This window comes from Amyelois transitella, chromosome W (assembly GCF_032362555.1).
Source record: "Amyelois transitella isolate CPQ chromosome W, ilAmyTran1.1, whole genome shotgun sequence".
In the NCBI taxonomy this organism is placed as follows: Eukaryota; Metazoa; Arthropoda; class Insecta; order Lepidoptera; family Pyralidae; genus Amyelois; species Amyelois transitella.
The window spans coordinates 9967368-9992303 of NC_083536.1; the positions used below are offsets into that span (position 1 = coordinate 9967368).

At 37.0% G+C, this 24936-nt stretch overlaps 2 protein-coding genes and 2 pseudogenes across 2 annotated transcripts; 2 read left to right on the forward strand and 2 right to left on the reverse strand.

Moving 5' to 3' along the window:
* Positions 1-223: 223 nt before the first annotated feature.
* Positions 224-17787, forward strand: LOC132904175 (putative nuclease HARBI1; annotated as a pseudogene).
* On the reverse strand, positions 1755-4358 carry LOC132904315 (uncharacterized). The gene is made up of 2 exons (XM_060954243.1): positions 4083-4358; positions 1755-2552 (listed from the first exon to the last, which is right to left on the reverse strand). The coding sequence occupies exons 1-2, from the start codon at positions 4356-4358 to the stop codon at positions 1755-1757; spliced, it is 1074 nt and encodes a 357-aa protein (XP_060810226.1).
* Positions 5079-5718, reverse strand: LOC132904316 (uncharacterized; annotated as a pseudogene).
* LOC106140035 (uncharacterized) lies at positions 6298-7170 on the forward strand. Its single transcript, XM_013341553.2, has one exon. The coding sequence runs from the start codon at positions 6342-6344 to the stop codon at positions 6924-6926; it is 585 nt and encodes a 194-aa protein (XP_013197007.2). The 5' UTR covers positions 6298-6341; the 3' UTR covers positions 6927-7170.
* Positions 17788-24936: the final 7149 nt, after the last annotated feature.

A 24936-nucleotide genomic window follows, 5' to 3' on the forward strand; every position in this document is an offset into this window, starting at 1 on the left:
CTAGCGCCACATTGGGGCGAAATCGGGCGGATATTGAGTGAACTAATTAATATTGAGATTGTGTTCTGGAACTTGGGAATTCGTTACTCTTGAAGCCATTTTGACAGCTCGACATTGCGTTGAACTTGTGTTATTCTTGGATATTTACTGTGATAATCACAATAAGGAAATAGTAACTTTGTGAAAATTGCGTATACATTTTACTTGTAAAAAAGTGCATACAATGGCTCGTTTGGTGTTGCAAAGTGTAATTTTCGTGTATGTAAATTTGCGAAAAACGCGTAATTTGCGTAGGATTGCTCGGTACGCCGATAAAGCACTTGCTATGAGTGATGACGAATTTAAGCGAAATTATCGTGTCACCAAGGCATTGTTCCATTATTTATCTTCTTCTTAGTCGTGTCACTCTTGACAGAGTGGTCGTGGTCATCATGTAGTGTTGGAGGCGGGCGCCAATGTGCGCCTTACGATGTCCCGCCATTTCTCCCTGCTGGAAGTCATCCTGCTGCACTCGTTAAGTGAACCGCCAATCACAGACTTTATTTGGTCGGTCCATCTCATGGGTGACCTTCCGCGCGGTCGAGAGCCTTCCACTTTACCCTGGACAACAAGCCGTTCTATGGATCCGTTGCCTCTCCTTGTAACGTGTCCAAAGAATGACAAAATGCGAGATTGTACTAAGGGAAATAGTCATTATTTATATCAAGAACTAAAACCCTTGATGCAAGCTCCTAAAAGAAGAAGTGATATCAGTACAAAATACAAGGTAATTTTGTTTTAAATTATGTGAGTACTTTGTGTTAGTTTGTGATACAAATTTTGCAAAAGTACCTAATTGCTTAATTAATTGGGTTTGGTCTACAGATACTAGTAGCACTTTCATTCTATGCAACTGGCAGCTACCAACGCCTAGTAAGATGTTCACTAGGTACTCCCATGTCGCAGCAATCAGTATCTCGGGCATTGAGGGATGTGACAGCAGCATTGAATCACCCGACAATCCTGCATAAATACATAAAATTTCCCCAAACTGTTCCAGAACGCAATGTTATTAAAAGAAGGTATGTAAATTGTGTTTAAGACATGACAATTTATTTTATTTGGTAGATAAATGTGTGTTAATATCTGTGTTTGTTGTAGGTTTTATGAAAAATTTCGCAATCCTGGAGTAATAGGATGCATAGATGGAACCCATGTGGCAATAGTACGTCCTGCTGAAAATGAAGAAAGATATTTTAACAGAAAACATTTCCATTCAAGAAATGTATTAATAGTATGTATCCCTTTTATGAATGAATGAATGAATGAATTTATTTATTTAAGTAAGTAACAAAAGACTCATAATATGTTAGTAGTACATACATACATACATACATATGATCACGTCTATATCCCTTGCGGGGTAGACAGAGCCAACAGTCTTGAAAAGACTGAATGGCCACGTTCAGCTATTTGGCTTAATGATAGAACCGAGATTCAAATAGTGACAGGTTGCTAGCCCATCGCCTAAAAGAGGAATCCTAAGTTTATAAGCCTATCCCTTAGTCACCTTTTACGACATCCATGGGAAAGAGATGGAGTGGTCCTATTCTTTTTTGTAATAGTGCCGGGAACCACACGGCAATGCCGGGAACCACACGGCATGTTAGTAGTGCTTATTATTATGTTAGTACAAAAACTATATATTTAAATTAGCCTTACGCATCACAGGGGCCACTCCTGTACCACTCCCCCCGCAGTGGCACACGAATGGTTTACGTATAGGCCTGTCTGCCGGCGATCATAGTCAGGACGCTGTTGCCGCTCCCCCGCATCCTGCGCACCAGGGACGCACATCTCTTCCGCATCGTTGCGTAAAAGCAATCCACTCGCGCTTCTGCGTACATCCCTGACGCGCTACAGAAGCATGGCAGCCCCAGCAGCACCCTGAACGCGTTGTTGTACTGAACACGAAGGGCGTTGTAAGCTTTTTGAGTATATCTAGCCCACAGACTACAAGTGTAGAAAGACGTGCAAAAAGCTCTGAAAAGAGCTATTTTCACTTCTCGTGAACATCGTGCAAACCTGCGAGCCAGCATATTCGCTCTCACCGACAACGCCCTCCGTTCCCTCTTTATGTCACTGTCGTCCTTGAGGTCGGGAGTCAACACATGGCCTAAGTATTTAAACATATACACTCTCTGTAAAATGTTATCGTATAATCTAACAGGTGGTATGTTATCATATCGTTTACTCCCAGCCCCAAAGACCATTACTTGACTCTTTTTAACATTATAGAGCAAGCCGTGCGAGAGTGCGTACAATTCACATTTTTTCAATAAAGTACGCAGACCACAGGCAGACGCACTGAGCAGCGCCATGTCATCCGCGTAGCTGATGTTGTTGACGCAGACACCATCTATACAACACCCGACACTGGCGCTGCTCAGCTCCTCTATCAGTTCGTTCACATACAGATTAAAGAGCGTCGGAGATGATAGCCCCCCCTGCCTCACGCCGCACTCCAATCTGTATGGCTGCGATAACGCCCCTCCCCATCTCACGCTGTCGACCTAGTTAACATACCAGTATTTTAAAATATTTAAAAGTTCTGCAGGGAGGTTTTTAAGCTTATCCCATAGAATGTCGTAGGAAACCAGGTCAAAAGCCCTTGACAGATCTAGGAAGCACCCGAAAATGGGCGTATTGCGCTCGGTATAGTAAGTGATACTATGCTTTAGACACAATACAGCGCTTTCTGTTGACAATTTGAGTTTTAAACCGAACTGGTTGTCATGAAGCTTAACATAATTACTTAATTTTGCATTAACGCACTATCAAATACCTTAGATGTCACTGTTGCCAAAGAAATGGGCCTATAATTGTTTTTGTCAGCCAAATCGCCTGTTTTGTTTTTCACTATTGGCACGACTATCGTACGCATCATGTCAGCCGGCATATAGCTATGGCCTAAACAGAGGTTTAACAGCATAAATAATACTCCAAGCAAGTGTGGGCCTGCAAAATGTAGATGCTCAATACTGAGTCCGTCGTGGCCTGGAGATTTGCCTTTGTTCATATCCTGAATTGCGCTAGCTACGTCTTTCACTGAAAACTAATTTTTCTTTTCACGCCGGACTCAATATATAGCGTGGACTGTGATGACCCGAGCGGCGACTCAACAGTGAAGTGATCGACAAACATATTTGCAATACTCGTCGGCTCAGTTACGCCACCGATGCTCACGGGCAGACTCGGCTTACATTGCAACTTATTTGTGTGTTTCCAAAAAGAACGGAAATCATTTTTTGAGTGATAAGAGGCTAGCATATCCATCTTAATCTGGGTAGCATGGTTTTGACACCATTTTAAACGCGATCGAAATATTTTCCGACTTTCAACCATTTCGGTATACGCTACACCAGTTGCAGGGTTGCCCTGTAGAACCCAACATTGGAATTTCACCTTGGTCATCCCATGAGCTTCGGCAACGTGTTTGTTCCAGCCCACGATAATCTTTTTCTTAGGTTTAAAATTCTTACGCCCTACAATGGAGGAATCTTTCGAGCCTGTACTATCTTATTATATAACACGTCTATAACAGACTTGTGACTACAATCGTTACACATCCTATCACAACATGCATGTAACACGGAAGGGAAATCAATCTTTTTCAATCTTTGGTCACATTCGTTCTGATATGTATCAATCTCAGCAGGTGACCTCTCTCCCCATATAATCTTATCTGAACAATGAAATGTAGGGGGGTATACTGTGGGTGGGATAATATTTAAATTACATTCTATCACAAGTGGGTAATGGTCAGACCAAAACACGTCATATAGAACATATACATTTTGAACAGAATTTATTGCACCTTTTGTGACCAAACAATGATCGAGCCATCGCCTCGATCCGTTTATCTCGCTTACATATGTGTGCGTGTTACTATTTATTCCTAATTTATCAAAATCAACACAAGACCAGTCTTGATCATTACAAAAATTTGATATTTCATAATAGAATTGCTCATAAGGATGAGTATTATAGTCCCCTAGAATGTAAACACAATCTAAACTACAGCTGTCTATTATAGCACTCACCGAGCTCAGTACATCTGTAAACACCGCAAAGTTCACTTTATCATCCATAGGCATATATACACACATCACTAGAAACGACCTTTCTTTTAATACCACTTTTTTTGCACAGATGCGTGGATTATTGCACTCAATCACTTCTACACTTTGAAAAACACTGCGCCTCCACAGCAAGGCCACACCCCCGTATGGCCGGCCTCGCAACATGCCTCGCGCGGTGTCCATAGCGGACACCCCCGTGCTGCCGAAGTCACTGCTTATAGTGCTTAACAGAGGCATCTCTTCAGTAAATAACCACGTCTCCTGCAGCCCTATGATATCGGCTGTCTTACATAAAATCCGTACATCTTCCAAGGAGCGTTTGATATTTTTACAATTAAATGTAATATATTATTAATTAATAAATTTGTGAGATCCCATATTATTTTTGTACTCGGGCCGCTCCGTCTTGTTTACCAGAAGTTAAATTTTTACGAGACGTCTTAAAATTAACGAAACGACAGAAGATGTGGCCAAATCTTATCGTCAAGAAACATAGAGAGTTTCGTATGTGGTACGAAGAATTTAAACGCCCTGTAGTTACATTGTCGCTTAATAGCGATTTTTTTCCAGCGTCACTGTTTCTTGAGTCTTCTTGTGAATGTATCTTACAATATCCGTCTCAGATGTACTCTCATGTACATTTGATAAGAAAACAGGTATTTTCCGTTCCGCCGCTCTAAACATCTCATCCGGCTCCACAAGGAACGTTCCCGTTTTTCCTTCGATGCGATTTTTGGACTTTTTCCCTTTTTTTTGTACAACAGTCCATTCCTTATCTTCATTCATAGCTACTCGCGCGTATGAATCATTGTTTACGGGGACCGATGCCACAGTCAGCTGATCGAGCGGCCGTTCGCCAGTACTGGGTACCTGACCGAGTGAGTCATGAACGCACGGCTCGTCATCGTTCGTTTGCGCGGTTACTATATCGTCAGTTGTCTGTACGCTACCCTCATGTTACTGACAATTAATTGATCGATAATGCAAAGAATAATGATCCTCAACTTACTAAAGTCTTACAGCTGATTTTACTCTCATCGGTTTTAGTAAACGATTCTCCAAGAAGTGACAAGCCTATAGGTCCATTATTACAATACGCCCCTCGCTTCATATTTACTTTAGCAGCAGAAAACGGCGGCGAAACATTTTTGGATCTAAAACATTCTTTTTTTGCGGACTCCAGCTGCTCAACTGTCACGTACGATGATTTAATATGCATGATCTCCGTTTGTGCCAATGCTAGATCCTTTAGTAATTTGGACACATCCAAGTGATCGAAAGTTAACGGCGGTAGCTTTTCTAAATCTCGAGCTACAAAGACAGGCAGCATATCAGGCTCCGTAACTTTCAAAAATTGAAGAATATCGTATAACAAACGATCCTCTTTTCCCTTCCCTTTGCGGGAAATTTTACGTAACTCTGAGGGCACTGATTCAAAAAGTAACGTATGCGATTTTTGAATGTCATCACTTGTAAATGCTGATACACATATCCTCACCAGGCTTTCTTCATCAGCTCGCGATAATTTGGCTTTCAGGAAGACCAAGAGCTCATCTATTACAACATTACAACCACTATACTTTACTGTACACGGCATTTTAGCGGACAAAATAGTCTCGCTTACGGTAACACACGCTCGGCGCGGCGGGATGCGCGCGCGCGACTAATTAACTAAAACTTTATATGTTTATTATATAAATTCATAATAAGATTGTTTTATATTACCACTTGTGGGATAACAATGGACTGTATAGAGTTAGAGATAGAGATAGAAAGGAGATAAATTAGAGTAGGTATGTAACGTGGTTGCCCGGGTTGGACAAATCCCCAATGAAATTTGAGTACGACTCACCTTTACTCTGCACGGCAGATTTCCCAGTTCCTCACGGAGGCCTCCGGGTAATTGAAGACCACCACACACACAACTCTGTCCAAAATCACTTAAAACAAAATTTATTAAAAAATTCGATGGTGATTGCGAGCGCGCTTGAAGCAGACTATACTAGCGCCACTTTTTCTATCGGTGGCTAAAACTGATACTTTCTACCACACATTAGTCCGGTGGCGCCCTCAGCATTGAAAAAGGAAATGTCCAACCACAGATTAAATACGAAACATACCCCCTACCGAAATCATAGTTATGGTTTCTAATAATTAAGAAAGTTAAGAAAGTTTGAGTCGCCTCCTGACGATGAGGCTATTTCGGAATTATGGGCGAAGATGATCGAACAACCGATACAAGTTTTAGACGAAGAGGGACAGAAGAAAGTGCGAAATTTCTTCAATGGTGTCAACCTGAAAGATTTGTACCTGAAATATAACACGCCAAGAAAACATAAGATCTTGATCCATGGCGACTACAGGCCGAGCAATCTGTTGCATAAAGAGCATAATGGCCACCTCTTCGTCATTCCCGTGGACTATCAGACAGTCCACACTGGATGCCCGGTCATAGACCTCATCTACTTCATCTCCTTGGCCACGGATGTGGGCTTCCGAGCTCATCACTGGGATCGGCTGCTCGCCCACTACTACGACCAGCTCAGCTTGGCACTGACCAGGTTTAAGATGGATCCCACTGAGGTTTACCCCAAGGAAGAGTTCGATGAAGACTTGAAAGAGATGTTCCCCTACGCCCTCCTGGTCGGTGTGATGGTGCTTCCCGTAGTGACAGTGGAGTCTGAGAACGCCCCTCAGATGTCGGATGATACGGACATAGACGCGTTCGTCTTGAAGCCGAACGAAATATTCGCAGACAGGTTCGCGGGACTCGTCAGGGACCTGATTCAACGGGACATTATTTGAAAAAGGGTGACGACAATAAACAAAATAAATAAACGTTGAATAAAAAATTAAAAAAAATAATAAAAATATTGTTGTCTCCTATTCTTTTTTGTATTGGTGCCGGGAACCACACGGCACAAAAAAGAATAGGACCACTCCATCTCTTTCTCATAGATGTAGTTAAAGGCGACTTAGGGATAGGCTTACAAACTTGGGATTCTTTTTTAGGCGATGGGCTAGCAACCTGTCACTATTTGAATCTCAATTCTATCATTAAGCCAAATAGCTGAACGTGGCCATTCAGTCTTTTCAAGATTGTTGGCTCTGTCTACCCCGTAAGGGATATAGACGTGACGATATGTATGTATGTATGTAATTAAGAAAGTATACTTTAAAGAGATAATAAGTCATAAAAAGTGACAAAGGTCTATATTAAAAAAAAAAATTAAAAACTTAGATTTACTTTGGTATTTAAAGTTTAAGAAACTAATTGGTATAGGGTAATGGACTAAGTTTATTGACTGGTCTTTGTAGAACACTCTTTTCAGTATGCAAGGTAACACAACGGACGACACCGTCAGGACCGGGATGTAATTTTTCTATTTTCCCTAATGGCCTTATCTGTTTTAACCAGAACTAAATCTCCAACATTTAGGTTGGTGGATGAATTAAACCATTTTGCTCTTTGTTGAAGTGTATTTAAATATTCGTGACTCCAGCGTTTCCAGAAAAGAGAGCACTTTTGTACATACTGCCATCGTGACAGTCTATTTTCGGGCACTTCTTGGAAATTATACTCTGGTAAGGAGGTTAAACTTCTGCCGATTAGGAAGTGTCCGGCAGTCAACACGTTAAATTCATAAGGGTTGTCACTAGCTGGCAGTGGACACAGCGGGCACGAATTTAAAACTGCTTCAACTTTACAAAATACAGTAGTAAGTTCCTCAAACGTTAAGGACTTTTCACCTACGCTACGTAATAAATGATATTTAGCTGACTTTGTGCCAGCTTCCCAGAGTCCACCCATGTTAGGAGCACTTGGAACATTAAACGTTAAACGTTTTTTTTTGCTGTGGGTAGTTGCAAATAACAGACCTAAAAATCAGCTGTTCCGTTTATTAAAAAGATTTAAAATAATAAACAATAATAATAATATATAATTTTAACATTTACATATAATCAATAACTTTAAGTTTATGTACATATAATTAATTCTGCGCTAGCCTGCCTATCTGGACTCCCACATTACAACACAACTTATCATAATGGAGACATCAAATAATTTTGAATTGGAGCAAATACAGATGACACAGAAGCAATTGGAGAAGTCACTAGCTGATCGCATGGCCAATTTTGAGAAGCGGCTCACCATCACTCCTGCAGCGGAGGTTAGTCAGTTGCAGGAAGAGTACTCCGATTTCAAGAATATTGTGCATTCAATCTTCCTTCTGCTACAACAGCAGATCCATAATTTGAGCAGCAGAATTGACTCAATTGAGATGAGGGCTCGTAGGAAGATTTTGCTGTTTAATGGCATACAGGAGGACTCTGATGAAAATATCACACACACACTGAGTAGCATTCTTTCTGATCAATTTGGTTTCACTGATGTAAATAGTCATATCAAGGTATGTCACCGCTTAGGAAATACTAAGCCGGATCGTGCAAGACCAGTTCTTGTCCGATTCAAATCAATAGATGCTAGAACCACTGTGTGGAATAAGAAAACTATTTTAAAAGGATCTCCAATAAGTGTCTCGGAGTTCCTCACTCGTACCAGGCAGGAGGTGTTCATGGCTGCTCGATTGCACTTTGGTATGAGGCGGTGTTGGACTGTGGATGGCGTTATTTGTGTCAGAACTCCGGCGGGTGACCGTGTGAAGTTGACCACAGCTGCTGAGTTGGATGTTTTGACGAAGAGGTTCCCTGCTGTAGATGCTGGTAACAAAGGAGTGTCACCACTGGAAAACAAGCAGCGTCCCGATGGACCGCGGAGCACCTCGTCGCAGACGCAGCCTTCCAAAAAGACTGCCACCGTGGCTACTAAAAATATGACTCGTCGTCAGATACAAGCAGGCAAGTTCAAGTGAAGATGTATTTGTGTCTCATTATATACTATTTAGTATCGAGTGCTTTGTAGGCTATTTTTAATTGTAAACCGTAGGTATTATATGCAGAACTTTTTTATGCTTAGTTTATTTTATTCACTAACGGGTAGACGGTATAATAATTTGAAAATAATTTGTTTTGTAATAGCACTTTGCAGGCAGGCGATAATTGAGTGTTTTGTTTTGTTTGCATTCAGTTCATTCCGTGAATGTCAATCAACTTTATTCTACGTCAAGATTTAACTGTCAATTTCATTTAATTGTAGGCTTGGTTGTTTATTGCATACAGCCATGATGTTTTTCTTCGGTTTGTGATATGTTGTGTTTTTATTTAATTTTTTTGTTTTTTTTCTTCGGTTGTAAGGTCCAGCTGGCGGGTTTGGCGAGAACTTCTACTTTAGTTCGTCAAATTGAATACACCCATATATAAAGTTGGTTTGTAAGAACCATATATACATAAGTATATTGTGTTTATTAATTATGCAGCGACAGCAACATTCATTTAATAACAGTAATGATTCCTTATGCACAGTAGAGGACTCCGGTGCGTCCGGTTTTGTCTCTCATGGCTCTTCAGGGACACTGGGAGAATTTGTCAGGGACGCTTTCCACCACTTTCCACAAAATTTCAATGTGTGCCACATAAATGCACAAAGCATTCCCGCTCATTACTCTGACCTCGTTGAAGCATTTTCTTTTGATGTATTGAGTGCAGTTCTTGTCTCTGAAACCTGGTTTAAGCCCAGTCTTCCTTCTACTAGTTACTCGCTGCCTGGATTCGTACTGATACGAAATGATCGAGTTGATAAGGGGTCGGGAGGTGTTGCTATATATTTGCGTAGTGATATTCCTTACCGCGTAATCTCCATGTCACCTTCTGAATATTCAGCTTCAATGGAGTATATCTTGTTAGAGGTCACAGTTAAAGGTTGTAAATCTATTCTTGGTATCTATTATTCCCCTTCTTTAAGGATAGATTATTTTTCTACCTTTGAGTCGCTTCTGGAATCGGTTTGTACAGACTATGCTCATCATCTGAACCTTGGGGATTTTAACACGTGCCTTTTGAAGGGAAATTTAAGAACTTCTAAATTACTAAATATTGTCAAGTCGGTTAATTTTTCTATTCTCCCATCTGGGCCAACTCACTTCACAGAACATGGACCTACCTTGCTTGACTTGATAATCACTTCTTCAGAAAAGCTTGTCGCCAGTCATGGTCAAATACCGGCCCCGGGGTTTTCCCATCATGACTTAATCTATGTCTCTTACAAGCTTAGAATTCCCAAAATAAAGCCTACAATCCTCCAACTGCGCTGCTTCTCAAAAATAGACCACAAGGCCTTAATAACTGACGCCTCTAATATTGACTGGTCTCCAGTGACTACAGCGAATACAGTCGACGAGAAAATTTCTCTGTTTAACAATAAAATCTTGGCTCTGTATGATGCGCATGCTCCAGTGAGAGCAGTCAAAATAAAGCGTCCTCCCGCACCGTGGATAACTAATGCAGTTCGTATAGCCATGAGACGACGGAACAATGCTTTTCGTAGGTTTAAACGGGAGCGCAGTGATGAAAATTGGTCATTGTATAAAGCTGCAAGGAATCGATGCAACCAATTTTGTCGTAACGCTAAACGCCGCTATTTCACTGACAACATTGAAAATGTTTCTTCTGCCAATCTCTGGAAACTCAATTCTCAGGGCATAGGCAAAATAAAAAATGAATCTTCAAAAACACCTTTTTCCTTAAATGCCCTCAACAATCATTTTACAACTGTCCCACTCTTGGATCACACAGTTAAAAACTGTATTATTTCTTATATTTTTGATTTGCCTGTTCCTGATGGTAGTTTGTTCGATTTTTCCACAGTCACCGAGGACGACGTTTCAAAAACCATCCGATCCATAACTTCTAATGCTGTCGGGCCGGATGAAATCAGTCGCGGGATGCTGATCCCAATTCTCAGTTTTATTCTCCCTGTCATCACGCACATTATAAATACCAGTTTTATAGAACATCGTTTTCCTACCTCATGGCTTAATGCTTTTGTTCGTCCTCTCCCCAAGATTCCTGATCCTATCCGTTTAAATGATGTGCGTCCCATTTCCATCCTTTCCTTCCTGTCTAAAATCCTCGAAGCCTCTTTGGGATCCAGGTTAATGTTAAAAAGTGTCAGGCTAAATTATTAATTTGATACGTACTTCCAACTACAACAGTTGGAAGTACGTATCAAATTAATAATTTAGACCTCAATAGTACGCTGCCTCTGATGTTCGACGGGACTCCGATACCTTTTAGTCCTACTGTCAAAGACCTCGGTCTTCTCATCGATTCAAACCTTTGTTGGAACCCATATGTCGTTGAGCTCAGTCGAAAGGTCTACGGGTCTCTACATTACCTGCAACGTCTGAAACATTTTCTTCCCATCAAAACTAAAGTGATGCTGGCTCAAGCACTTGTTATACCCATTATTGATTATGCTGATGTGTGTTGTCTGGATCTAACTGAAGAACAACTGAATAAGCTTGAACGCCTTCTCAATAATTGTATCAGATTTATTTTCTGTCTTCGTAAGTATGACCATGTCTCTGAATTCCGTTCTCAGCTTAAGTGGCTGCCCATCCGACAACGTAGGAATCTTCATATTCTTTGCCAACTTTATAATATTCTTAATAATCCCCTAGCTCCAGGTTATCTTAGATCTGAATTTCAACTTTTAAGTTCCACTCATGAAAGAATCCTACGTTCCTCTAACAGGTTGACCCTTGCAACACCTTTTCACCGTACAGGTTTTTATTCGAATTCTTTCGCTGCTACAGCTGTTAGACTTTGGAATGCACTTCCCGATTCCGTTCAAGCTTCTCCGAGCCGCGCCAGTTGTAAGTCGCACGTGGTCCAGTTGTTTCTGACCCAGTCATGAGAGAGTAAATAATCTCTGTATGTAATCTGCTGCAAATATATGTATAAATATTATATATATATATATATATATATGTATATATGTATGTTTAGTGTAGTATATAGGTATATATTAGATATGTATAGGTTTTTAGTATATATCGTACAGTAAGTATGTTTGTTATACATTATTATTATCACCCACACAAAGGTTCTCCGCTTAACCCAATGGTAGACTGTTAGATAATGCTATTAGCATTAAGTCCGCCTATTGTACTTTACAAATTGTAATTGTTACAATAAAGAATAAATAAATAAAAATAAACCTCCACACTAATTGTCTTTTGGCGCAGCCATCAGTTATGTCATTCTCGTTATCACGCAAAAACTTTTGAATTTCGGACAAATGCTTCCTCGATGCTATAAAATTGGCACCACAGTCTGAATAAAGTGCCGAGCAAAGACCCCGACGAGCAACAAAGCGATCTAAACAAGCGAGAAAACATTCGGCTGACAAAGAAGATAACACCTCTAGATGGACTGCTTTTGTGGAAAACAGATGAATAATGCTAAATAAGCTTTAGAAACTTTAGCATTGGTCTCGCGGAAGGATATGGACAAGGAGTACCTTTGATCCGTAACTCGAGCTCTCGTCCAGCGCCGGTATCTTCCACGATCCAAAGGGTAGTTTTTGGGAAACAAAAATCACTGCCCTTCACAGACCAAGCCCGGGGTGCGTAGTTAATAAAGTTTTAGCGTCTTTGATGAATTTTGAGGATATTCACAACCGATGCAGAGAGTGATGCAGTTGCGCGCGGAGAGACGAATAAAACGAGTTAAGAATCGAATTTAAACAGGAAACAAATATCTTAAAAACAGAAAACGAAAATAGGAAAATTGAAATAGATAACCTGCAGAAAAAAATTGACAATCTAAATAAAGACACTGAACACTTAAAAAATAAAATACTAGAATTAAAACCTCAAGGAGTATCTACACAACTATCATCTGAAAGCAATTACAAAAAAATTGTCCTGTACGGTTTTGACGAATATTACAAAGAACCAGAACCTAGCTTACACAACCGGATTCATGGAGTATTTTACGATTTACTGAATGTGGACTTGACCGGCTACATTGAAGACACCTACAGAATTGGTAAATATAAAGAAAACGGAAGGCGGCCCCTCGTTATAAAATTAATAAGCAAACGAATGGCCAAATATATAATAAGTAACAGTTATCAATTTCAAGGAACCGGATTCTCAATCTCTGATCTTTTAGATGAAAATAAGTGAAAGGAAAGAAAAATAATGCGTGAAGAAATGCTTTCAGCAAGGAATAAAGGATTATACGCGGTGATACGAAATAATCAATTATACATACAAGGTGAAAAAATAAATGTTCAAAGGCTTAAGGAAACTCGGACAAACGCACAAAATACACCAGAAGAAGGTAAAAGCCAAACTTACCCCCGATATAGACATAGCAATATTCATAATTCCTTTCGTAAACACACGCCTACCTTTCGTAAACATACCTTTTAAAATTATGTACCAAAATATGCAGAGCGTTTGTAATAAAAAAAACTTATTGGAAGCTTTTCTAGATCAGAACTCCACGTACCAAGCAATATGCATCTCTGAATCCTGGATTACAGAACAAAAAGAAGATCATATTTTTTTTGACGGATACAAAAAAGCGGCTTCTTTCAGGAGAACAAATCAAGCAGGCGGAGGCGTCTGTATACTGCTACAAGATCATATAGAATGTGAAGAAAAATATGACATCACAAATCTATCAATTCAATATGCGGTAGAAGTCTGCGCCGTGAAACTAGTGAAGGAAAATTTGTTAATAATATTGTTATATTGGAACGGATTGGATTAGGTCGTTTTTTTATAGACAGTTGACTTTGATATTGAACGTTACTAATAAAAAATATTCTAAATGTAATGTTGTTTTCGGAGGTGATTTCAATATAAACGTACTTCAGCGTGATAAACAAACTTTGAAACTATTAGGCTTACTGTCGGAATATAAGTTTTCACAACACTTTGACAAACCTACTCGAATAAGTTCAAAAACAGCACGCTGCATTGATCATGTTTATACAAATTTTGACAGTAAACTTATCCTAAAAACAGATGTTAAAGAACTAGGTTTCTCTGATCATGCGGCTACTACCCTACATATGAAAATACCAACTCAAAATCCGCGCAAAATATCTTGGCATACCGAGAAACGTTTATTTAATGAAAACACTATATCTCAATTCAAATCGCACTTAAGCTTGGTTAACTGGAAGGACGTTATCTTGCCTAGAAAGAATATTAACGAAAATTATGAAGCATTCCATCAAACATTAAATAATCTTCTAAATAAATACATACCTAAACAAAGAATAAACATAAAAACTAAATTTAAAAAACACTGGCTCACAAAAGGAATAAAAATTTCTTTCAAAAATAAAAGATTGCTAAAGGTACTTTCGATAAAAACCGATAACCCTGTTATAAGGCAACACTATAAATTATATGAGAAAGTTCTAGAAAAAGCAGTGACGTGTTCAAAGACAAACATTACATAAACAGAATGAAACTATCCAATAATAAGACAAAAACTATGTGGAACTTAATTAGGGAAAGAACTAACAAATATAATAAGAAAGAAAAAATAAACATTAAACTAAAATCAAATAATAGATTACACACGGACCCAAAGCAGGTAGCTAATTGTTTTAATGATTTTTTTGCATCTGTCGGGAAGCCACAAACAAAAGCGGATGGTAGGCGCGGCCGTCCGGTTATTGCTTAATCTGTGAATAGCATGTTTCTCGACGCCGTGGATACCCGAGAGGTGCGACGGGCCATTATACAATTAAAAATTAAAAAAGCTGCGGAATAGACGAAATTCCGCCCAGTTTATTTAAAGAATGTGTTGATGAATTGACTGATCCGCTTACAATATTGATTAATCAATCATTCAGCGAGGGCGTCTTCCCAACTTTACTAAAAAAAACATTATTAAGCCAATACACAAAAAAAAAACGAAAAAACGGATATGAATAATTATCGCCCCATAGCTCTTTTACCTACAGCTTCCAAAATATTTGAAAAAATTATTTGTGACCGTGTCTATAAATTTTGTGAAAAAAATAAAATCTTTGACGAGTGTCAAAACGGGGTCCGCAAAAACCGGTCTACAACATTAGCTGTTTATAAATATATTCGTGAAATAATCAAATTACTAGATGACAAAAAATATGGTATAGGAATATTATTAGATATGACGAAAGCTTATGATAAAGTACAACATGACATATTATTGAATAAATTAAATGGAATAGGTATTCGCGGTGCCGCCCTGAATTGGTTCGCGTCGTACCTGACGGGCAGGCAACAAATTGTTGAAATTGAATACTACGACTATGAGTCCAGCAAAATAGTAAACATTCGTTCTGATAACAAAGTGATAAATGCATCTATACCTCAGGGGAGTGTAGTGGGGTGTCTTTTGTTTCTTATTTATATAAACGACCTCCCTAAAATCATACAAGACCCATGTGTGTTATTTGCGGATGATATTTCACTACTTACCTCTTGTCAGGACGAAACAACCATCCAAAATAAATTAACCAGTTTGCTTGCCAGTACCGCACAGTGGATGACAGATCACAATTTAGAAATAAATTTAAAAAAAACTAAGTTAATGTGCTTTCACCCTCACCAAAAAAAAATCCTTAAATTTAAATTTTACTTATAATGGCACAAACATAGAATGTGTAAAACAATTTAACCTTCTCGGACTAGCCATAGATAGCAACATAAACTGGAAAACGCATGTAAACAAGGTAAAAGCCAAACTATAACTAACTACGAGTTTTGTGAACGCGCTTCGAGAAATCAAGAAAACAACTGACCTTGAAACGGCACTGAGCACTTATTATGCCTATGCGTATGCATGGTTATCCTATGGTATAATACTATGGGGTAGCAGCCCATACGCTTCCACCTTGTTTACGATGCAAAAGAAATTAATTAGAATATTAGTTAATATTAAAGGAATGGAAAGTTGCAAACCGCATTTCAATAAATTAAATATTCTTACCTTTCCCAGCTTATATATATTATATATTAGAGATAAAGAAGACGAGAGGTAAATTTGTCCGTAAATACCCAGAGCTATACACCAGACGCGGAAATGTCAACTCCAAATACCCTTCCCGACATAAAAACAGGCTAGTCTTGCCAATTAGCCGTTTAAAATTAAACTCTAATAGTACGCTAATTATGTCTATAAAAATATATAATAATTTACCTAAAGACATACAAGATGAAGCTAACGATAAAATGTTCTATAAGAAATTGAAAAATATGTTAATAGACAAAACTTATTATAGTATAGAAGACTACCTCGATGACAGATTGTAACTACAACGCAAGAAAATGACATTATTAAAATCCAATTTCTATTGTTAAATTATTTATAAATGTAATTAAATTAAGTTGAATATTTTAAAAAAAATTGTGCGACCTCCTCTTATCTATCCATATTGCTGTGCCCGCCAAGGTCCATAAATATGTTCTTTTTATATAATTCATAACATCATGTCAACTTTAAGGTATGCAATAAATGATTGAGTATGAGTATGAGTAACACAGGTAAAAAAAGCTCGTAATAAAGGTACTGTGAATCGCTGTGACCTGTCATAAATTGACGTACAATAATTTCAGGGTCAAGTTATCCTAACTAATTTTACAATTCAGCTATACAGTCGAATTCAAGTAAATTATATAAAATAAAACTAATTAATATAAGATTGCATTGAAAATTAATTACAAAATAACATCATGTCAATCCATCTTCTAAAAATTCTTTTAAAGTATAATAACATTTATCTGTCAAAATTAATTTTAATTCTTTTTTAAATGCCATCAAATTCAAATCTTTAACACGATCTGGTAGTTTATTAGAAACAATGGGAGCCATTCCAACTACACTTTAATTCATCATTGCAGTTTTATGTCCCAATACTACAAGCTTATATTTATATTGCCGTCTTATATAGTTCCTTCTAGTAATTTTCTCAAACAAATGTGGGTTTGATTTTACAAACATGCACATTTCCATAATATAAATGCATGATAAAGTCAGTAGCTTCAGTGATCTAAATACAGGTTTGCAGCTATCTCTCGATTTTAATCCACAAATAGATCTTAAACATCTTTTTTGGGCTTTAAAGACTGTCATTCTCCTGTGAGCTACCCCAAAATATCACACCATATCTTAAGTGAGGTGTAACTAGACCATGGTAAGCTACTAGAATAACCTCCATTTTTACTTTTTTTGATAACTGAAACAAAGCGTAAGCTGATGTACTTAATTTTTTGCAGATTTGTTCAATTTGAGCTTTCCACTTTAGATTACTGTCAATAATCAAACCAAGAAATTTTGTTGTCTGTGCTTCATCTCTTGTCTTGATTGTTATATGTTATATGCAGGGTGGGTGGTGGTTTTTTATTATAAAATTGCATTAATTTAGTTTTTGATAAATTTATTTTTAAATTATTAATGTCCAACCATTGTATTATGTCACGAAGAGTATTATTAATGTCCATTTCATATTCGTTAATATTGTCACATTTAATTGTGACAATATTAACGAAGTGCTGTCATCTGCAAATAAAATCATTTTTTGCCTTACGTGCTTAGGGAAGTCATTAATATAAATAAGGAAAAGTAAAGGCCCCAGAACACTTCCCTGAGGTACCCCAAATCTATTTATTTTATCTTGTGAAAAATGATCTATTTCTCTTTTTGTTTTCGGACATAAGCTTGATATTTTTACGTATTGATTTCTGTCATTTAGATATGATTCTATTAAATTCAATATATTTCCTCTTATACCGTACGCATTCAATTTGTTTATTAATCTTTTTTGATTAACATAATCAAATGCCTGCGTCATGTTAGTATACATCACACATACAGGATTCTTAACATCTACGTTTTTTATAACAATGTTAATCAAATCATATATTGCCATATTAATTGTTTTATTCTTCCTAAATCCCATTTGTTCGTCACATAAAATTTCATATTTCGTCAAGTAATCATAAATAGAGTCATTTAAGTATTTTTCAAAAATTTTAGTGTAAACGGATCCTATCGCTACTGGTCTGTAATTGGACAATTTTTGTTTATCTTCTCTTTTATGAAGGGGTATCACAATTGTGCGTTTTAATTTGTCAGGATATATACTGGCAGAAATACACATATTTATCATGTGACATAGATGTGGGGCTATATCCTCACAGACAAATTTCACCACTTTGGTAGAAATGTCGTCATAACCGGTACTATTCGTATTTTTTAATGATTTTATAATATTAATAACGTCCTCAGTTAAAATTGGTTGCAAAAACATTGACTGTGTTTGGAAAGTTATATTGACATTATTATTTAACTGTTTGACGATTCTTCAATTTTATTAATAAAAAAAGAGTTAAACGTGTCTGCTATTTGTCTTGAATCTGTAATTTTATTACAATTGTATTCAATTTGTGCAATGTATTCTATATTTTTGTTTTTGTTATTTATTATTTGCCAAGCCGCCTTTGATTTATTTTGAGCATTAATTATGTAATATGCATTTTGAGCCTTCTGTGTTAACTTTATTATTTTCTTTAATTTACGGGAATAATTTGTTAGATATTGTTTGTTTTGAATTGTTGGTGCCCTTCTATATTTTCACAAGAGAAGTCTTTTATTTTTAGAACAAGTTTTGATTCCCCTTGATATCCACTTTATTCTCTTCTTGTTTTTAAATGTCTTTTGGTTGTATGGAAAACAAAGATTGTAAATTAAAAGAAAATTATCAAAAAATAGTCAAAAGCAACATTCGGATCATCCGTGTTATAAATACCTGAAAATGAAAAACGTTTAATGTGTTTTTTAAAAATGTTTAAATGATTTTGTGATAAATCTCTTTTCTTCACGTGCCTGATACTTGACAAATTAATTTTATTTACCGGTATTTCTATTATTTGGGCTGCGTGATCCGACAGTCCAAACTCGATTACTTGACTTTTGCATTTACATTTTAAATTATGCGCAATATTATCAAGACACGTTTTAGTACTTGGTCTAGTTATTTCATTTATTTGTAAGTATAGATTGTAACTCATAAGAAAATGTTCAAAGTTTAGTAATAAATCATTTTTCACCAATCTGTCAATATCAAAATCACCACACATTACAATTTGTTTGTTACTATTGAAACATAATTTCTTTAATATTAAATTTGAAGATTTAGATGAAATGAGCGATATTGAAGATGGATGGAAGGAACTTAAAGAAAGAATTGTGAAAGTAGCTGTTGAAGTGTGTGGTGTAAGTAGAAGAAGGAAAGGAAAAAATCACAAAAATGCGTGGATGAGTAAAGATGTGCAAGAACTTGTGCGATTAAAGAAGAAAGCATGGCTGGATTTGTTAGCAGCAAAAGCTAACTTAAGAATGCAAGAGGTTATAGATGAAGATGTGAATGAAGCACGTAAGGAATATAAGAAAATGAAAGATTTGGTTAAGAAAGCTGTGATTAGAAAGAAAGAAGAGTATAAAGAGGATTTTGATAAAAGGCTATCAGAAGACTTTCAGTCAAATCTGAAAGTATTCTGAAAATCCGTAAGGTCAGCCCGAGGAAATACTATAACCAGAGAGCTGACTAGGATCAGATGCCAGGATGGTAGCGTTGTGAAAGGAGAAGAATGTGTACTAAAGATATGGAAGGACTATTTTGAAAGTTTATTTGAAAAAAAGGAAGGAAATAAGAAAGATTTCTGCTATAGCGAAGAAAAAGAGAATGAGATGGAAGGCGAAATTGAAATGTTCGAAATTGTGGAAGCACTTAAGAGTATGAAAGCGGGAAAGGCTGCTGGGTGTGATAGAGTGTCGGTCGAGATGCTTAAAGCAGGAAAAGGCGTAGTAGCTAGTCAGTTGTACTGCCTTTTCAATTTGTGTTGGAGAAGCGGCCGAGTACCAAAAGATTGGTGTAAGGCTGTTATCGTGCCACTTTACAAAGGAAAAGGGTCACAGCTGGACTGCAAAAATTATCGTGGTATAAGCCTGCTTAGCGTCGTCGGCAAATTGTATGCTAAGGTATTGATTAATAGAGTCAGGAATGAAACTGATGACAAAATATGGGATGCTCAAGCGGGATTTCGAAAGGGAATGGGATGTACTGATCAGGTCTTTTCCTTGCGGTGCATAGCCGAAAAGTTTTTGGCCAAGAGTCAAAAAGTCTATTGCACATTCGTAGATCTGGAAAAGGCCTATGACAGAGTTGAGAGGAATGAATTGTGGTCATCACTTTCTATGCATGGGGTGAGCAGTCTCTTAATACGAGCACTGAAATCCTTATATGAGGATTCGAGTGCTTGTGTCAGGATAAACGGAGCGCACACTGAGTGGTTTAAGATTGAGAAAGGCGTTAGGCAAGGATGTGTTGCGTCACCGTGGCTGTTCAACCTATTTATGGATAGCTGTTTGACAGATTTGAAAGAGTCTAAAAGTGGATTAAGGATGAATGAGTTACTCGTCAAATGTCTGCTCTATGCCGACGATCAGGTTATACTGGCGTCATCAGCGGAGGAGTTACAGGAGATGGTAAACTGTATGCACGAAGCTTTAAAAGAGAAAGGAATGAAAGTGAACGTAAGTAAAACTAAAACACTGGTTTTTGAAATGGAGAAAGAAATGACAGCATGTAATATTTTGATTGGAGGAGAAAAAGTGGAGCAAGTGAAAGAGTTTGTATATCTAGGATCAAAGTTTACATCAGATGGCAAGTATGATAGTGATATTGAAAGGAGAGTGAACGCGGGGAACATGGTGAATGGAGCTTTGCATGCCTTTATGAGCAGTCAGAAACTATCCAAAAAGGCTCGACTAGCTGTGCACAGGGGCGTGTTGGTCCCGACATTAATGTATGGGAGTGAAAGTTGGGTATGGCAAAAGAAGCATGAAAGCAGAATAAATGCAGTGGAAATGAGAGCGTTAAGGAGTATGATGGGTGTGAAATTGAGTGACAGGATAAGGAACAGCGTGATAAGGGAATGTTGTGATGTGAAAGAAGATGTAGTTACAGGAATAGAAAAGGGTATGTTGAGATGGTTCGGTCATGTGGAGAGGATGAATGAAAGCAGGTTGACTAAGCAGATATACAAGGAGAGTGTGGAGGGAAAGGTCGGAGTGGGAAGACCTAGACGAACGTATCTTGATCAAATTAAGGACGTCCTGGTAAAGGGTCAGGTCAAAAGTACCCGAAACCGCCGAGCTTGTATGAAGAGAGTTATGAATGTGGACGAAGCGAAAGAAGTATGCAGAGATCGTGGCAAGTGGAAAGAGGTAGTCTCTGCCTACCCCTCCGGGAAAGAGGCGTGATTTTATGTATGTTAAATTTAATTTTAAGAAAAAAGTATCAAAATCTCTTGAAGTTGATGGTCGGTATACACACAAAATAATGACTTGATATTGAGGTAATTCAACTGCGCAGCACTCAATAACACCACACACATAATAATTAGATATACATTTAATTTCATTATATTTTATATCGTTTTTTAATAATATACATGCTCCACCTCGGTTTTTATCTTTTCGTGTATACGGCGCCGCTAGAAAATAATTACTGAATGTTCCAAACATTCAGTAAATCTTCCTGTTCAGACTTTATAAAATGCTCTGAGATACAAATAATGTCAACACAAATTTTTACGTCAAATAATTCTTCTATATGTACAATTAGCATATCCGACTTATTTACTAGCCCTGCAATATTTTGGTGTAAAACAGTTAAGTTGGAGTATTTTTTTTTTGTTAACGAAAAAGTCAGAACATGATTCAATATTTGTGTCATACGTTATGCCATCACTGTTGTCATACTTATAATCTAAAATATACAAAATCAATTTTTTCAAGTCATCAAAAATATTTTTCATCCCTATATTATTAATTGTGCCATATCGCCTTGAAAACATGTCTTAGTCATAAGATAGATTTAAATTTGAACCTAATATATAAGCGTAATTGTGAGTATGATTATCCAGATACAATAAATTATTAAAACATTCTAAACGCCCATTAAATATCGTTGATTTCTCATTACATACAAATGTCGGCAAACATATTATAATATTAGTATTGTTTATTAGTTGCAATGTCTTTCTTAGATGTAACACTAACTCGAAGTAATTATCCGTCTTTCTAAAATCTTCATCCCCAATAAAGATGACACAATAGTCTGTCTTAGTGTACTCCTTGAGAATAACATCTAAATCTTTTGTTAATTGATTAATTCCACAGTTCGGTTTTAAGTAATGATAAACTTTATATTTTTCAAAGGTGTTTTCAGCAATGGATAGCATCTTGTTAGTTTTATTGCTACTTATCATACATATTCTTTTAGTACAGTTTTCTATTAGTTTCCCATTTTCTTGTGATTTTGGATTTATAACAATGCTCTCCTTCTTTGGCATTTTTTTCTTTTTTAATGTATTGTTTTTTGCCTTATGATTTTTAGACGACAATGGAGACCTAATTCTCTTAGACGAGGACTGTATTTTTGGAGAATTATTATTTGTAGCTTTTAATTCTTGTATAGTGTTTTTTAAGCTTTCATTTTCTGTTACTAGTTGCTTTATTTTTTTATTTGCTGACATTAATTCCTCTCCTAATTTTAATACCTCATTTATTATTTCGAGGTTTTCCACCCGCTGTGTTCGTTGCTCATCTTCTTCATTCTCACTATCAGATGGTAAGGTACTTTCGTGTATAATGGTGTTTGTTAAATTTGGAGACTCTTCATATATCGACATGTCAAGGTACACAGGACTGATTTTGGATGCTCCTCCTCTTTGCATAGTAACACTTTCAATGTCGTCACGAACCGGGGTGTTTGTATTATCGGTCTTAGGCATTTTGCTTTTACAAACTACACACCTCCAAGCAATTTTATGCTCCTTGGTCATTGTATTAAAAAATCTTTTCTCTGATACATTGGCACATATGAGATCGTAATATTGTTCACATCCACCACAGTGCAAATATTGCCTATCTTCAATGATTATTTTACATCCATTACAAATAATATTGTTAGACATTTTAATAATTCTTTTTCAGTCAGCTGAGGAAATCGAACTCGGATCTTTTAGTCTAGTTACATGTGTCAAATATATCTTAAATACGTAGATGTGCGGTTTTCATTCCTTTTAGAAGACTCAGAAACACAGAAACAGAATTTATAAGCCTATTATTTAGCCTGGTTATAACAATCTTGTTATCAAACAACTTTCCTTTTTACGACACTCACTTCACAATGTGTATGTAGTGTTGCGTTTATAAAAAATATATTAAAAAATAAATAATTGGCGAAGACAAGTCTGCCGGCCTAGAGGTTTCCTCTATATTACATGAAACAACATACAGGATCTAGGAATGAATACAATTGCAAGTTTTGAGTAGATACGTAACTAATAACAAAAAATTAAAACTTACAACCTAAAATATATAAATCTAGGTAATAATATTTACTGAGTAGGCAATGGGCAAACCCGGATTACTGGACGTATATAACTCCCAGAAGAAGTGCGAACCTTGACGGTTCGAACTATATTGTCTTTACCCGGGTAAACATCTGTAATGACTCCCAGGGGCCAACAATGAGGATGCGTATTATTATCTTTGAGTATGACTACAGTACCCAGTTTTGTGTTTTCTGAGGACTTAGTCCATTTTTTCTCTTTGTTGAAGGGAAGTGAGATATTCCTGGCTCCAACGACGCCAGAAATCATGCGTGAGTTTACGTAACAATTGATAACGTGATAAGGGATTATCAGGCGTTTTAAGGTAATTTTCAGCGGGAAGAAATTTAATAGGAGTAACATTCAAAAAATGATTTGGAGTGAGAGCAGTTGCTTCAGGTTCAGTACCTAGCACACAAAGGGGTCTACTGTTCAGCAAACCCTCTATTTGAACTAAGACAGTTGTGAACTCCTCGTAAGTTAAGATCTGAGAGCTTACAGTTTTGAGTATATGAGTTTTAACACTCTTAACATTAGCCTCACTTAGACCGTTAAAATGAGGACCGTACGGCGGGCTATGTTTAAATTGAATTTTATTTGTCAATAAATAATTACTGATATAATTTTGGTGAGCTGTGGACTGTAATAAATCATAAATTTCACTAAGTTTTCGTTTAGCGCCGATAAAGTTGGTTCCGCCATCGGTATAGATCATAGAAACTCTTCTACTTATAAAGCGTTTGAAAGTGTCGACAAACAATTCTGAACTGAGATCAGAAACTAATTCTAAATGTAACGCCTTGGTGGCGAGACACACAAATAGACCAACATATGCCTTGTGGCTTTTGATTCCACGGCGTCGAATATGTGTAATAAAAAAGGGGCCTAAATAATCCACAGCAGTGTTAACGAAACACTTAAGAGTATATTATTATTTTTAATCTTTTTAATAAACGGAACAGCTGATTTTTAGGTCTGTTATTTGCAACTACCCCCTAGAGCTACTATCCCTGGATTGTGGCTGAGATTTTGCAGATTTAGGCTGCATACTCTTCCCGCTAGTCCCACAAGTATTCCGACTGCAACCTGCCACCTGCGGAGTCGTTTAATATTCTTAATAGCTACTTTAGTTTTTCTTTTCTTAAAATCTACTGGTACTATATTCCTAGTAACTTTTCCTGAAAATTTAGCTTTTTCGTAACGCGGTAATTCTTTTGCTTTTCTAGTTCTAGTAGTTTTCATATAAACGTCATCTTCGTCCTTTATTTCTGGTATTGGTATTTCTCCACCTTTCTTTTCTCTAACTTTAATTTTGTCCGTTTCTAATTTTTCGCTTATATACTCGTATAAAACTTTTAACCTTTTTCTATGATCTTGTACTAGTTTTTGTAAGAAATGTTTATCTCTGTCTACTAAATACGTTTCCTGAGTCTGTATGA